Source organism: Salvia hispanica, chromosome 3 (genome assembly GCF_023119035.1).
Source record: "Salvia hispanica cultivar TCC Black 2014 chromosome 3, UniMelb_Shisp_WGS_1.0, whole genome shotgun sequence".
NCBI classification, from domain to species: Eukaryota; Viridiplantae; Streptophyta; class Magnoliopsida; order Lamiales; family Lamiaceae; genus Salvia; species Salvia hispanica.
In genome coordinates, this window is record NC_062967.1 from 29,662,337 (window position 1) to 29,677,629 (window position 15,293).

Consider the following 15,293-nt stretch of genomic DNA (forward strand, 5'->3'; position numbering starts at 1 on the left):
TAGTCAAACAATATCTTCTCATATCACTAGAGCAAACATAAACATAAAACTCTTTACAAGATTAATCCTTCAAATATATATATAACACACCAATATAACAACTAAAAAATTATGAAAATCCAAAACTTAGGAAATGGAGAATCGTCTTCTTCTAGGTTTAGTCAAATCCGGCATTCCATCTTCAATATTCAAAGTATCTTTGGATCCATGCTTGAAGGGATTCAATTTCCCTAAAGTCTTGGACATGGATGAGAAGAATGTAGTCTTCTTAGCACTAGATTTTGATGATGTGGGTTCGCCTTTTTTGATATCTTGAATGTACATCTTCATCTTCAACAACTCTGTCCTCAGCTCTTCGTTCTCCTTAACGAGGGAGGTGTCGGCTTGCACTTGGTTCCTTGTTGTAATGGCGTCTACAGTATTGTGATCATCGTCTCCACTTCTGAGCTTGAGCTGATCGTAGTAGAGCGCGTGGAGGACTATTTGCACGGGGAGGCGCTTGTTCTGAGAGGCGTGAACCCTAGCCTCGTACGATAGCTTGAGCGGGTCCATCACACTGCAGACCTTCTCTCGCTCAATCTCATCAAGATTCGGGTGCGCCTGTAGGTACCATCAATACACAAGATGGAGTTAGTCATGAATCTTGATTCTTGATTAACACAAGCTAGCAAGATGAACAAAAAGTATAGACCGACCTTGAGAAAAATATCAATGGCGCGATAAAGATCGTCGTCGACCTTCCTGGCAGGCTTGGGCACCAAATTGGCAATCCCATTGAACTTGGAGATGCTCAAATCAGCATAGGTGGCTATCTCCCCAAGATAAGCATCGATGGTCTTCCCAACTCTGAGCATCGCGGTGGAACAAAGCTCTTTAAAATCCCCAGCATTGAAAACCGCCACACTCTTCTCCCTCTCAACAAATCCAGATATGATCTTCCTGACACTCTCAAGATCAAACAGCCTCTCACCGTCATAGGTGAAAGACAAAACCAACAAATCATCAACCGTGACATGCTCCAAGATGAGAGAAACCCTCTTTTCCAGCTCGCTCTTGCACCGGGCGTCGGCCCTCAAGAAAATGGCAGTCCGAAGCAGACAGCACAGGAAGTTGATCGGAAAAGCCGATTTCTCCGGCGGCAGGAGGGCCACGATGGTCTCGAGGATGTCACGCTGGCGGAGGCGGAGGTCGGATTCGGGGGAGTCGAGGGAGCGGACGCCGTTGCCGGAGTGATCGCGCACGAGGTCGCGAAGGGACCTCTCGGTGTAGGTAATGATGGCGCTGGCTAGAGTTAGACCCTTTGCACCTCTTGCTTTCATTGATGCGATGATCCTCTGGAAGAAGGTTATGTCCAAGATTGTCAGCTCCTCCGTCCACCAATTGGGCGGAGAACGGCTTGGGAAATTCGCCTCCACGCAAGCCTAAAGAAATGGAGCACTACTACTTCAAATAGAGTAGAGTAGTAGAGTAGTAGAAGTAATAGATTAATTGACTGACCTTGGCGGTGGCAATCTCGACGCAGCGTTGAACCATGCCGAGATCGTCGGCCATGGGGAGGAGATCCTCGCACGACTTGAGGACGACGAGGGCGCCGGAGAGGGTGGTTAGCGCCACTTGGGACATAAAATCCTCCGTCCTTCCGGCGAGATTCCCGTCGCAGTACTTGTCGGTCATCTGCAGATACTCGGCGGCGCAACGGAGGGCAGCAACGTTGTGCACCGTGATCTCGAAGTTGACGCCGTAGCAGAACTTGGCCGCCTTTTCAAACATCTCCGCCCCGCCGGGAATGTCCCACAGATTTATTCTCGTCAAATCCGTTTCTTTCGAATCCAGAATTACCTTCCTTATATGGTTGCTCTTCGCCACTAGCATGAACTACACCACACCACCCCACCATAAAAATAAATACTCACTAACTAGCTATATGACAATACCTTAATTTAATTACCTTGTGAAGGCAGAAGTTGGCTTCTCCAACTTCCACGATGATGTCAGTTGAGATTTCTTGGGAGAAAACCCTGACCAAATCAAATCCACCATTAAAAATCAATTACTCCTACCTATATTTCCCAAACTATGGATTGCTACTATTTACCATTGGCCTGTTCTTTCCATAGCAAGAGAGAATCTGTTAGCCATGAATGAGCTACTGATCAGGGAGACTTTCAGATGTGTAGGAGAGCTTAATATATAAACAGCTTAAATAATGTTAGTCTATTCTGCCTTTATATACTATCTCTTTTGATTAGTATATTTTCATTTTTTTGTTGGATGTGTTTAATTCGATTAGAAATCTGTTATATTCAAATACAGGAAATCAGGAATTTTGTTTTACTACTATTTAACCAAAATGTCATGTGTGTTTACCGCTATGTATCTGCATATATTATGACAGTGTATGAAATTTTGACTATAGATTTTGATTTAATTCAACAAATGTTAATGTCGTGTTTGCCGCTACAAATATGGTCAAATCATGTGTGCTGTATACTATATTGCTTGGTGATTTCTTACCACTCAAATAAGTGGCTTTCGCTTCACACACTTGAACTTGGTTGTCTTAGTGCCACATCACTCTCTGCTTGTCTCTCTGGCCCACTTTCTTCTTTACTTAGTTCTGACAGACTCACGTTGTGGGCCACCACCGTATCCGGACTCCACTAATCCAAAGCGTACACATAGGATGCTTACTCAATTCAATCCAAATAGGTCATCCACCTTGCCCTCTTTACATTAATATGGATATCATATGGTCAAGTTATTCACTTTAAATTTCTCTAAACTTCTTCTAGTGTAATTCATCACTTTTACTTTCAACTATAATCTTCATTATCTCATCTTCCCCTTACACACAAACTCTCCCTCCACCCCACCACCCAGCTTAACACACACATAACAGACCATTGCCGCCATTGCCGCTCTCCTTTCTACTGTTACGAATGTTGCGGGTGCGTAACACTGCAATATGACAAGGGACTAAAAGTTGAGAATGTCGATTTTGCCCTTCAGCGTTTTTTTATGTTCCAATTTAATTAAAATAGACTGTCACATGGTAGCTTCAGAATCACATGATCTTCAAATCTAACGACTTAAAATGGTGGTATGGTGTTACAATAAAGTGAGTTGTCATATTAATACATCCCTAATCCCTATTAAATATATATCATATACAAATGTTAGAATTTAACGAACGATAAATACTCCATCTGTCCCATAGAAAATGGGCAATGAGTATGACACGAGAATTAAGATAAAATTGATAAAATAAGAGAAATTAAGAGAATGGTATAGTAAAGTAAGAGATGAGATGAAAATAATAGTTAAAGTAGTATTAGTGGATGGTGAGATTACTCAAATTATGTGATTAAGTTGAAAACATACGAAACAATAAAGGATCAGGTTGCATATACGAGCACAAACAAACTCACAAGTCAATTTCTGCCAGAATGAAGATAAGGTTTCGAGTGAAAGCAAATACTTATAAATTAAAACGAGTCTAAATGACGTTGATTGTGAATGGTGGGCCTTAATTTGCTAAATGGGGACCATTTCTATTTATTGGTGTGATTGTCATGAAATTTAATTCATTTGCGTGGTCACACCCTCATTTTATTAATTGGCTCGTTTAGCGCGGCTATTGTCCATGTATGAAGCCCACTAACTTGATTTATGTATCTCAACATGAAAAAAAAAAGCATAAAAAAAATCATTTTTCATGCACTTTGGAGATGTATACTTAGCACTTTTTGGTATTTTTAAATTACAATAGCTACATTTAATAATGCTGATAAAATGATGATAAAGATGAGGTGTTAGTAGTTAAGAGCCGCAGATTAGATGATGGGACGATACTTCTTGTGAGATCATTTGATGGATTCGGTTTTATAAGATGGAGATTTAATTTCATTTAAACATGTTACTTTTTCTATCAAAAGCATTGTTTCTAAGAAAATGGTATTTATAGTTACAATGTACACATGTCTTTTTAAATTTATCTTTTATTTATTTTGAATATGAACAATTGGAAACACAGAACTTTATGTTACAAGAGATAATTCGATTCGCGTTGTTTTATTTTTTTTAAGAAAATCCACTTTGGATAAGAAAATGAGAAGACTTATAAATCATGATATTATCAAATACTCCATAAAACTAAGTTATCTCGTCATGAATAAATATGTCATTAGTGTGCTAAATTTTAAAATTAAATAATGATTGAACAAATAATGTAATGATGAAAAAATTGACATTTATAAACTCCACGAATCATAATTATGTAAGAAAGTAATAATTAGATGAATAAAATGATTTATACACCCTTCATGGCTTCAAGAGAAAAATAGTTTGTCGACACTCAGACATACTTCAAATGTGACTATTTCCTGTTCAAGTCCTTGAAATGTAATTTTTTCTGGATAAAAATATACAAACACAACAAAAAATTAGCTGTTTACCGAGCACTAAAGTGCTCGGAAAAAGGGCGAAATTGCTCGGCAAATAGGGATATACGAGCACTTTCCGACCACTTTAGGTGGTCGCTATTTGCTTCGTCGGCACATTTTTCGAACACTTGAAGGTGCTCGACAAGTTGGTCAACCATATCATCGGATGTAGTGAGCACCACCATGTGCTTGACAGTGGCGAACACAATTATGTGCTTGGTATTTTTGAGAGGTTTTAGGAAATATTGCTAGCACCTTCACTGCCTTTGGATGTAGTGAGCACCTCCGTGTGTTTGGCTTGGCAGTGGCGAGCACAACTATATGCTCGGTATTTTTGAGAGGTTTTAGGAAATATTGCTAGCACCTTCACTGCCTTTGGATGTAGTGAGCACCTCCGTGTGTTTGGCTTGGCAGTGGCGAGCACAACTATATGCTCGGTATTTTTGAGAGGTTTTAGGAAATATTGCTAGCTACCTTCACCGCCTTTGGATGTAGCAAGCACTTTCATGAGCTCGATAGTGGCTAGCAAAGCTATGTGCTCGGTATATTCCTGAGAAGTTTTAGGAAATACGAGCACTTATAGGTGCTCGGCAGTTTGTCTATTTTTGCAATCCTGGATTTAAAAAAAAAATATATAAATTATATATTTTTAATTACTTTAAAAAGTTAAAAATTATTAAATGAATAAAAAAGTAAACAAAATTCAAATAACATTAAAAAGCCAAGATCGTTTTACAAAACATATAACATAAGATTGTCTTACAAAATTAAACTAAAATACACAATTTTCATTTGTCCGAATTTTTCATTCAATTTGCTTTCTTCACGATGTCTTAAAGTAAAGAGGACCAACTTTTTAGAAGGGAATGTTGCTGTGTTATGATCATCCATGAAGCTGCGGAGACAATTGGCTAGACTTCACAGAGCAATTAGAATTAGCATGGACATAATCACGCTCCAAAAAGTACTTGAAATCAATGAATAGAATAGGTCTACCCGAAAACATATACAGCCTGCCAAAATTACTTCTGAAGAGAATTATCAACCATATATAGTGAACAAAACAATCACAAATAACACTATAAAATACAATACTCAAAATTTCACAAGACTACAATAGTACAATTAAAGGAATTACCTTTTTCACTTCTGATAACCATGCGGTAAATTCAAGCCGTTTATTCCTACAATAAATAAATCGTGTTAATAAAAACTACATGGAAAGTACTTCAGCAAGGTACTCCACAGAAAAAATACTAAGAAATGGAACCTAAAACTGTGATCATCTTGATAAAACAGGGAGGAGTATAACACCTCACAATTGTTGCAAGATTAAGTGAAAAATATTTGGTGCACAAAATATTCAACATTAAAGCAACAGACTTTGATCAACTGAAGCTAGACTAGTAGAAGGTCATTTGAAAACACAATCGAATCAGTTTCTAACCTAAACCCAATGAACGAATAATACTAGTAGCTGAGAAAGTTTTATTCCAAAGTGTCCACCTATAGTGGATGCTCTAATAGCGAATCATATTAAAATTCACAAGGCCAGGAAATTGCTTAAAAGTTTCAGAAGAATTTTTTACACGAGCACATGTACGGTGGTGGAGTCAAAGAACCAGCCAGCGGTGGAGGTTAGTCCAATCCGGAAAAAAGAAGCAAAATAAATCGAATTGAATCCCCAATCTCAGTTTAACCTAATCATTTTTTACTGAAAAGCTTGGTGGTCGATTGTGCACGACGGCGGAGCAACGTGAGAGAGGCAGTAGAAATTTAGGGGAATTTTGATATACTCCCTCCATCCCACAATAATTATCACTCTTATTGTAGGCACGAGTTTTAAAAAGTGTAACGAAAAATTAATTGAAAAGGTATGTGGAACGTGAGATCCACTTTTTGTAGTGAAACCCTAATTTTCAGGACCAAATTTGAAGTTCGAACTGTTATAAAATAGCCAGTAACTTTAGCCATCAAATATACGCATTAAGACTACATATTTGGCAGTTATGCGTAAATAAGCCATTTATTATTTATTTATTGGGTCCAGCTTATAATTTACTAATCCCATTGCAAAGAAAAGAATAATTCATATAGTTTGAAAATGATAAGAAAAATAAATGGGCGAAAATTAAGGGCACCTTACGCCTAAGTTGGATATCCACTAACACAATATGCTCAGAATTACCCAACACACAGACAAATCAAAATCCAAATATTCTGCTCAGATCTCATGAAATTTTCACAAGTATGCTTTGAATTTTTTCTCTATTCAAAGTTCTTCGTTGTAATCTATGCATGGAACATTTATCTGATTTATTACTCACATTTCTATGATTTTTTTTTCATATCTGCTAATTCCATCAATTTTATTTTATCTTTGTCAATTCAATGCATGACACTATTTTATGTGTCCATTTCAAAAAGAGTTGATGATCAAGCTTTAATTTTTGATGCAGGAAGATGGATCAAGAATTTGAGGGCTCGTCGGAGGAGAAGCTTCATAATGAAGTGGAATGCCATGAACAACAAGGCCTAGGGCTACACCAAGCCCAAGTTGAAGGCGGAGGCCAAGGGCATGAGCAAGGCCTAGGCCAAGCCGAAGGCAAAGGCCAAGGGCACGATGAGCAAGGCCTAGATCAAGGGTTTGAAGTCCAAGGCCAAGGGGTCCAAGGCCAAGAGCAAGACCTAGGTCAAGGGTTCCAAGTCCAAGACCGAGGTTTCCAATGCCACGAACAAGAAGGGCAAGGGCAGGGCAAAGGTCATCTCTTTGGGCGCGAGAAACCGGTGCACAGTGCTCTGGGTGGCGGCACACGTATGTTTTCATCTCCCATATGTTCACAATTGATCCCAACATGCATAGGCCACATAGAAAAGGATTCCTTGTTTAAGGAAAATCCATTAATCGACTTCATATTCTACTAGAAAATGGGAACTTAATCATCCATATTCATGCATTATCTTTGTATATAAGATAATTAGAGGATGTGTGCAAAAATTAAACAAGATCATACACTACTACATCATCATGTTCACCACCATCTCAAACATTGGCTTACACTCTCTTTACTCACACCTCTATCTCCAGCTGCCGATGTCATTTTATGGCGGAACAAGCACATGTCTGCAGCACTGCTAGCTAGCTTCACTGTAATATGGCTCCTCTTCGAATGGATAGGCTACCATCTCATTCCTTTCATCTGCCACTTCCTCATTCTCACTTTGGCCACACTCTTCCTATGGTCGAACCTCTCCTTTTACGTTCACAAGTCAGTCTCCTAACTCTAAACTTTCAGTAAGCCTAACTCCATTGATAGACTTCTCATGCCTTTAAAATGGTTCGTTCCTGGCTAGGTCGCCCCTCAACATCCCTGAGATCGAGTTGCCATGGGATCTGTGCATGACCGTTGCTCTCCTACTACGTGACAGATGCAACCAAGCTATTAGTATGCTATGGGAGGTAGCTTCGGGGAAGGACTTAAAGAGGTTTTTGACTGTAAGTAGTCTCTCAAACTGCCTACGGCTTTACATCGTTGTACTTATAACACTACAAACTTATGTATTATGTAACAACAACAGACAATCTTTGCACTATGGGTCATCTCTATGGTCGGGAGCTGGTTCGACTTCCTGACTATCATCTACATCAGTAAGTGTTCCTTCCCATTTACGAGCTCTACCCTCTTGTACGACGCGAGGAAACCAATGTGTAACATGTGCAGTTAATGTGTTGATTCTGACTATGCCCCCATTGTACGAGAAGCACGAGGATCAAGTGGACTCCTATGCTCTGAAGGCAAAAGCTAGACTCAAGAGACAATACAGCAAACTGGATGAAAAGGTTCTTCAAAAGCTACCAAAAGTTCCATTCATCTCGGACAATAAGCATCACTAACGGAAAAAAGTCAAAAATCAAGAATGGCCTCGTTCGTTTGGTGCTGATAAAGATCTAAAACCTAGTAATGATTTAGGGTGTGGGATTTGCCTTTACATTTGTTTAGGTTAATCTTAGCTTAGTAAATTTATGATCACATTTCTGTATATCTGTTCAGTTACATGACAACACGTTTATACTAATTATGTTGAGCTAGGGGTGTGCATTCGGGTTTCGGTTCGGTTTTTCGCCCAAACCGAACCGAACCCGAAAAACCGAATTTAGGCTAAAATTGAAACCGAACCGAACCGAAAAACCGAAAAACCGAAAACCGAACTTAAAAAACCGAACCAAACCGAAAAAACCGAAATTTCAAAACAAAACCGAAAAACCGAAAAAAAATAGTATATTTTAATATATCTAATTTATTTTATTTTATATATACTAATAGAATATAAATATATATAATATAAAATTAATACAATATATAATATTTATTATATAAAAATATATTAGAAGAATATATATTATATATATGATATAATATACTAAATTAATAGGATAAAAATATATAATAATATATTTAAAATATAATTCGGTTTTTCGGTTTTTCGGTTTTTTTTCGCCCAAACCGAACCAAACCGAAAAACCGAAATTTTTGTATTTTTAAAACCGAATCGAACCGAAAAAACCAAAAAAATCGAACCGAATTTCAAAATTTCGGTTTAATTCGGTTCGAATATTCGGTTTTTGGTTATTTTGCTCACCCCTATGTTGAGCCAATGCAAGTTAAAGAAACCATTTCCTAGCAGATGCGAACCTTATAATGCATTCATGAGAATTATTGAAGCACTTATTCCTGAAACAGGAACTCACATCGAGCATGAGATAATATGTTGATTGATACGCTCGGATTTTGCACTGTTTTAAGACCCTTATTTGGTCTCATTTTAATGTCTAAATCACAATTCATGTCCATAGTTTAGCTATTTTGGTATTTTGACATGTTTTGTGAGAATTGTGCATATTTGAGCTAAAAAGATAGCAAAAAGTCGAGGATGGAGTTCTGGAGCGTTCAAGACGCCAGCGGCCCGCTGCGTGTGTCGCAGCGACCGCTACGCTTGAAGTGGTCCGCTCCGGAAGAAGTTGTGCTAAAAATCTGAAGACGCCAAGCGACTGCTGGAGAGTGCGCAACGACCGCTCGAGAAGGTCCCGAAGCCACTGGACTAATTTGTAGCGACCGCTACAACTCATGCAGCGACCGCTACACAAATGAGAAGAAGCTACGGAGAACCCACAACGACCGCTGGCCAAGATGCAGCGGTCCGCTGCAAAAACGCGGCGCACGATTTGACCTATATTCTCTCCAGATTTTTCCAAAATTAGCCAACTTTTTCCTTCTATCCATAGGACTCAAAATTTCCCCTATATATATACCCCCTTAAACCTCTTCATTCAGAGACTTTTACACACCCTTTTCCTCACAATTCTAGAGCATAATATTTGAGAGTTCTTCGCTGCGCAAGAGGTTGAATTTGCGCAGTTGAAGACGGATTCAAGTGAAGATCAAGGCTACAGGATACTACCTCTAGGTTTTATTACTTTAGTTCTTATTTTTACATTGCTTTCCCTTCAAACTATGTTTTTAGATTATTCAATCATGTGTAACTAAATTCATAGGATTCTAGGGATGTGTTAGTAACTTTTATTGATTTATACAATTCATTTTTCTATTTATTATCCGTTTTGTTTATACTTTGTTTCTTCCTTAAGTTGTTCCGTAATACTGCATGTTTGAGTGGCACATTCTATTAAGTGGATCTAACTCACCAACCTCCTCTCATGATTATGTAGCAAAAGGAGAGCAGCAAGATGCATGGACAATCTTGACTAAAAGCATCAGAAATAAATGTGCATTATCAGACATCCATTCCAATGTTGAAGTCAAGGAAGAGTCCCAAAAGAAGCCAGTGAGAAACACACGTAAGATAGGAGTAAATACCCAAAATTTGCGGAAAAAGACGTAGTGAGTAGAAGTGTCTGGAAGGCATATGAAAGAAGCCTTGACATCGGAAGGTGTCCTAGAAGTTAGGGGAAAGGCTAAAAGTCAGTAAAAATACTTAGAAGGCAGGTAAAACTCTCAGAAGTCAGAGAGAAATACGTAACACAGTAGGAAAGACCTATAAATTGTAGGTAAGGCAATAAGGGATTATAAAGACCTGGAAGACAGTAGAAATAAGCCTTGAAGTCGATAAATGTCCTAAAGGTCTGGAGAAAAATGATAAATCTTCAGAGGCCCATAACTTCTTCGTTACTCGTCCTTATTGACTACTTGAAGTAACTTTAGAAATCATATTTGATGAGAAACAGTAGGGTATAGTCATTATTTGATTATCTCTTCGTCGAATTTGCACGAAAACGCCCTAGGCAGCCCCCTCTATCGTATTTTTTGAAATTTTCAGAAGCCCATAATTTCTTCATTACTCGTCCTTATTGAATACTTGAAGTAGCGTTAGAAATTATATTTGATGGGAAGCAGTAGGTATGGTCATTATTTGATTATCTCTTCGTCGAGTTTGCACGAAAATGCCCTACGCAACCCCCTTACTCTACCGTATTTTTTGAAATCTTCAGAGGCCCATAACTTCTTCGTTACTCGTCCTTATTGAATACTTGAAGTAGCGTTAGAAATCATATTTGATGGGAAATAGTAGGTTATGGTCATTATATGATTATCACTTCGTCGAGTTTGCACGAAAACGCCCTAGGCAGCCCCCTCTACCGTATTTTTTGAAATCTTCAGAGGCCCATAACTTCTTCGTTACTCGTCCTTATTGACTACTTGAAGTAGCGTTAGAAATCATATTTGAAGGGAAACAATAGGTATGGTCATTATATGATTATCTTTTCGTACAGTTTGCACGATAAAGCCCTACGCAGCCCCCTCTACCATATTTTTAAAAATCTTCAGAGGCCCATAACTTCTTCGTTACTCGTCCTTATTGATTACTTGAAGTAGCGTTAGATATCATATTTGATGGGCAATAGTAGGGTATGTTCATTATCTGATTATCTCTTCGTCGAGTTTGTAAGAAAACGCCCTAGGCAGCCCCCTCTATCGTATTTTTTGAAATTTTCAGAGGCCCATAACTTCTTCGTTACTCATCCTTATTGACTACTTGAAGTAGCGTTAAAAATCATATTTGAAGGGAAACGGTAGAGTATGGTCATTATCTGATTATCTTTTCGTCGAGCTTGCACGAAAACGCCCTACGCAGCCTCCTCTACCGTATGTTTTGAAATCTTCAGAGATCCATAACTTATTCGTTACTCGTCCTTATTGACTATTTAAAGTAGCGTTAGAAATCATATTTTATAGGAAATAGTGGGGTATGTTCATTACTCCCTCCGTCCCGCTTTAGGAGTCCCGGCTGATCAATTTTGGGCGTCCCGCTTTAGGAGTCCCGGTTGAAATAAATTAATAAAAAATGTCTACGAAGTGTTAAAATTGGATCCCAACATCCACTACAACTAATAAAAAAGTGTTAAAAGTGGGTCCCAACATCCACTACAATATTTATTTATTGGACACTCAATTAAAAGTGGGTCCCAACATCCACTACAATATTTATTTATTGCACACTCAAACATTTTTTTCTTGAAACATGTGCCCGACTCAACCTGGATTCCTAAAGCGGGACGGAGGGAGTATATGATTATCTCCTCGTTGAGTTTGCACGAAAACGCCCTGGGCAGCCCCCTCTACTGTATTTTTTGAAATATTTAGAGGCCCATAACTTCTCCGTTATTTGTCCTAATTGACTACATGAAGTCGAGTTAGAAATTATATTTGATGGGAAGCAGTAGGTATGGTCATTATTTGATTATCTCTTCGTCGAGTTTGCAAGAAAACGCCCAAGGCAACCCCCCTACTGTAGTTTTTGAAATCTTCAGAGGCCCATAACTTTTCTGTTACTCGTCCTTATTGACTATTTAAAGTAGCGTTAGAAATCATATTTGATGGGAAACAGTAGGGTATGGTCATTATTTGATTATCTCTTCGTCGAATTTGCACGAAAACGCCCTAGACAACCCCTCTATCGTATTTTTTAAAATTTTCAGAGGCCCATAACTTCTTCGTTATCGTCCTTATTGACTACTTGAAGTAGCGTTAGAAATCATATTTGAAGGGAAACAGTAGGGTATGGTCTTTATCTGATTATCTCTTCGTCGAGTTTTTACGAAAACGCCCTACGCAGCCCCCTCTACTATATTTTTTGAAATCTTCAGAGGCCACTTGAAGTAGCGTTAGAAATCATATTCATCAATGGCGGCGAAGGTGGAATCAACTTCCGGGTCAAAATTTGGGAACGTGCAACGGCATGTTTCGCTTCCTAAATTCCCCTTGAACGGGTTTGGCCTCGATAGCACTCAGGTGGGCGGCGGTGTCGAGCCTCCAATTGGCCTTATTGTCCCACGTATCGACCTTAGTCAATTGTGGGTGCGGAACGGGAAAGTGATCCCGCTCCGACTGTAAGAAAAACGCTTGAACGCTCATATCCGTCTTCAAGAGGCCCACTGCAAAGAGGACCTCATAGGTGATAAACATCTCACCCATGTCCGGAGTGAAGTCCGTCGTCGGGATGCCAACATATTCAGCAATTTCCGTGATCAATCCCTCGCAGCAAATAGTTCTCCCGTCCTTCTTTGAGATGTGATCGACGTAAATGGTGAAGAGGATTCCAAAGTTGATCCCCTTCTTGTTTAGCAAGCTCCAGATCACGTCCATCTCGGTTTGGGAAACACTCCCACCGTCAGTCTGGGCAAACATCAGCTGCGTGATGCACTATTTTTTAGCACTAAATAAACCTGCAAGTATACAGAGTATATATAGTATAGCTAAAGGTCAGTACCGGATATCGAACACGGGGAAGGCAAACACGGACTGTCTATCTCCTACTAAGACTCAATTACTATTTGGAAAAACAAGAGAATTTTTGAAAACTTTTGAAAACTGAAAATAATGAAAGCAAATAACAACTGATTGCAAATAAACACATAGATAAAATATAGAGATAAGGGAATTCCAGGGATGTGAGTTCACAGTTATGGTTATAAAAATTCCAAACTACAATACCCTAGCATAGTTATTACTTTGATAGGACGAGTCTCCTAGCTTATGCTCATGCGATACAAACGTTGATTACAAGATTAGGGTTGTCAATCCTAACACGTAACTCCAAAAAGCTCATAACAAGGTAGCAAATTTCCTAGCGAAGATGGGGAAAGAAAGCCAGGAGTTGGAGAGATTTGAAGGAGGCGCAATTCCGAGCAGGGCGAGAGCCCTGGCTAGGCTTGACCAGCTCGGCATGCCTAATTTTAGATTTTGATTGTTTTTTTTTTATGTTCTTTGTTTTGAGATATAGGTTTCAGTTGCCACTTTGTATTTCTAAGATGATCCACTTTTGGGAGAGTCATTTTGTAATCCTTCTTTTGATGATATAAATGGGACGAGGGACCTACTTAGCCCTCTACCGTGAAGGTGTTATCCACTGTGAAGGTGTTTTATGAAAAAAAAGAAAAAAAAAGAAACCTAATGGTAGTGTCTCCTAAGTGCACCTAACTCGCCAACCTCCTCTCACGATTATGTAGCAAGTTATATTAATTCATCACAGAATGTGTCACTCAAACGTGAAGCATTATCCAACAACTTAGGGAGAAACGAAATAGAAACAAATTGGATATTAAAAAGAAAAATGGAATTGTATAACCAAAGTCGTTCCTAACACATCCCTAAAATACTACGAATTTAGTTACACATAATTGAATAAGCTAAAAACATAGATTGCAGGGAAAACAAAAAGAACATAAGTGCTAAAGCAAATAAAACCCAAAGTTTGAATCTTTGTAGCTCTTTGATGATCTCTTGCTTCCTTCTTCAACCCCTCGCACTATGAAGAACTCTCACATTTATGCTACGGAATTAATTGGAGGAGGAGCTATAAAGCTCCCGTTTTGGGGGCTATGGAAGGGTGAATATTATGAATTAGGGTATGGGGTAATTGAAAATTGTCACAGAAGGCGAACGGTCACTGACATCATGGAGACTGTTCCCTCCCCTTCTTTCACCTCCATTTAACAATTGCCCTTCTCTCCTTCACCTTTTATTTCAACAAAACCCTAGAATTCTGTAACCTCCCTAAACCCTTATTTCAACAAAACCCTTTTCTTTTAGTTTCAGGCAAATTCATCCCACACCACCATCCATGGAAAAATCAACCGCGTCTAACCAAACCCAAAAGTCATCTGCAAGGCGCCGGACAAGGTTGATCCCATCTAACCCGATGATGCACTTTTTATTAGCACTAAAAATACCTGTAAGTATACAAGGTAGATCTAGTATAGCTAAAGGTTAGTACCGGGATATCGAACACGGGGAATATAATTGCAATTGGCTATTATGTACTAAGCGTCAAATACTATCTAGAGAAACAAGAGAATTTTGTATTTTTGAAAGTAAAAACAATTAAATGAAAATAAACAAGTAAATGCAATTAAATCACAAAGAAAAAGTATGAGAGATAAGAGAATTCCATGGATGTGCGTTCACAGTTATCGTTATACAAATTCCAACTACAATACCCTAGCATAGTTTATACTTTGATAGAACGAGCCACATAAGTTTTGCCCATGCGGCACAAGCGTAGATTTCTAACATTAGGGTTGTTAATCCTGAATGTGTAACTCCAAAAAGCTCGTAAGACCCTTCAAAAGTCTTCACTCTCAATTAACAATGGCTGTTTAAGGGAAGCTAAATGTAGTGTCTACTAAGTGGACCTAACTCGCCAACCTCCTCTCACGATTATGTAGCAAGTTATATTAATTCATACTCGATTTTGTCACTTAATAATGAAGCGTCAAGATTAACTTAGAGAAGAAACAAAGTAAAAACAAAACGGATATTATGTTCGATCTAA

General features: G+C 38.6%; 2 protein-coding genes across 2 annotated transcripts; one reads left to right on the forward strand and one right to left on the reverse strand.

Moving 5' to 3' along the window:
• Positions 1–2,244, reverse strand: LOC125215957 (root phototropism protein 2-like). The gene is made up of 5 exons (XM_048117543.1): positions 2,096–2,244; positions 1,949–2,018; positions 1,498–1,875; positions 696–1,421; positions 1–600 (listed from the first exon to the last, which is right to left on the reverse strand). The coding sequence occupies exons 1-5, from the start codon at positions 2,137–2,139 to the stop codon at positions 127–129; spliced, it is 1,692 nt and encodes a 563-aa protein (XP_047973500.1). The 5' UTR covers positions 2,140–2,244; the 3' UTR covers positions 1–126.
• Positions 2,245–6,640: 4,396 nt separating this feature from the next.
• Positions 6,641–8,532, forward strand: LOC125211164 (reticulon-like protein B5). The gene is made up of 6 exons (XM_048110874.1): positions 6,641–6,690; positions 6,902–7,257; positions 7,531–7,711; positions 7,797–7,938; positions 8,022–8,091; positions 8,165–8,532. Exons 2-6 carry the CDS (start codon positions 6,906–6,908, stop codon positions 8,335–8,337), a joined length of 918 nt encoding a protein of 305 aa, XP_047966831.1. The 5' UTR covers positions 6,641–6,690; positions 6,902–6,905; the 3' UTR covers positions 8,338–8,532.
• The last annotated feature ends 6,761 nt before the right edge of the window (positions 8,533–15,293 follow it).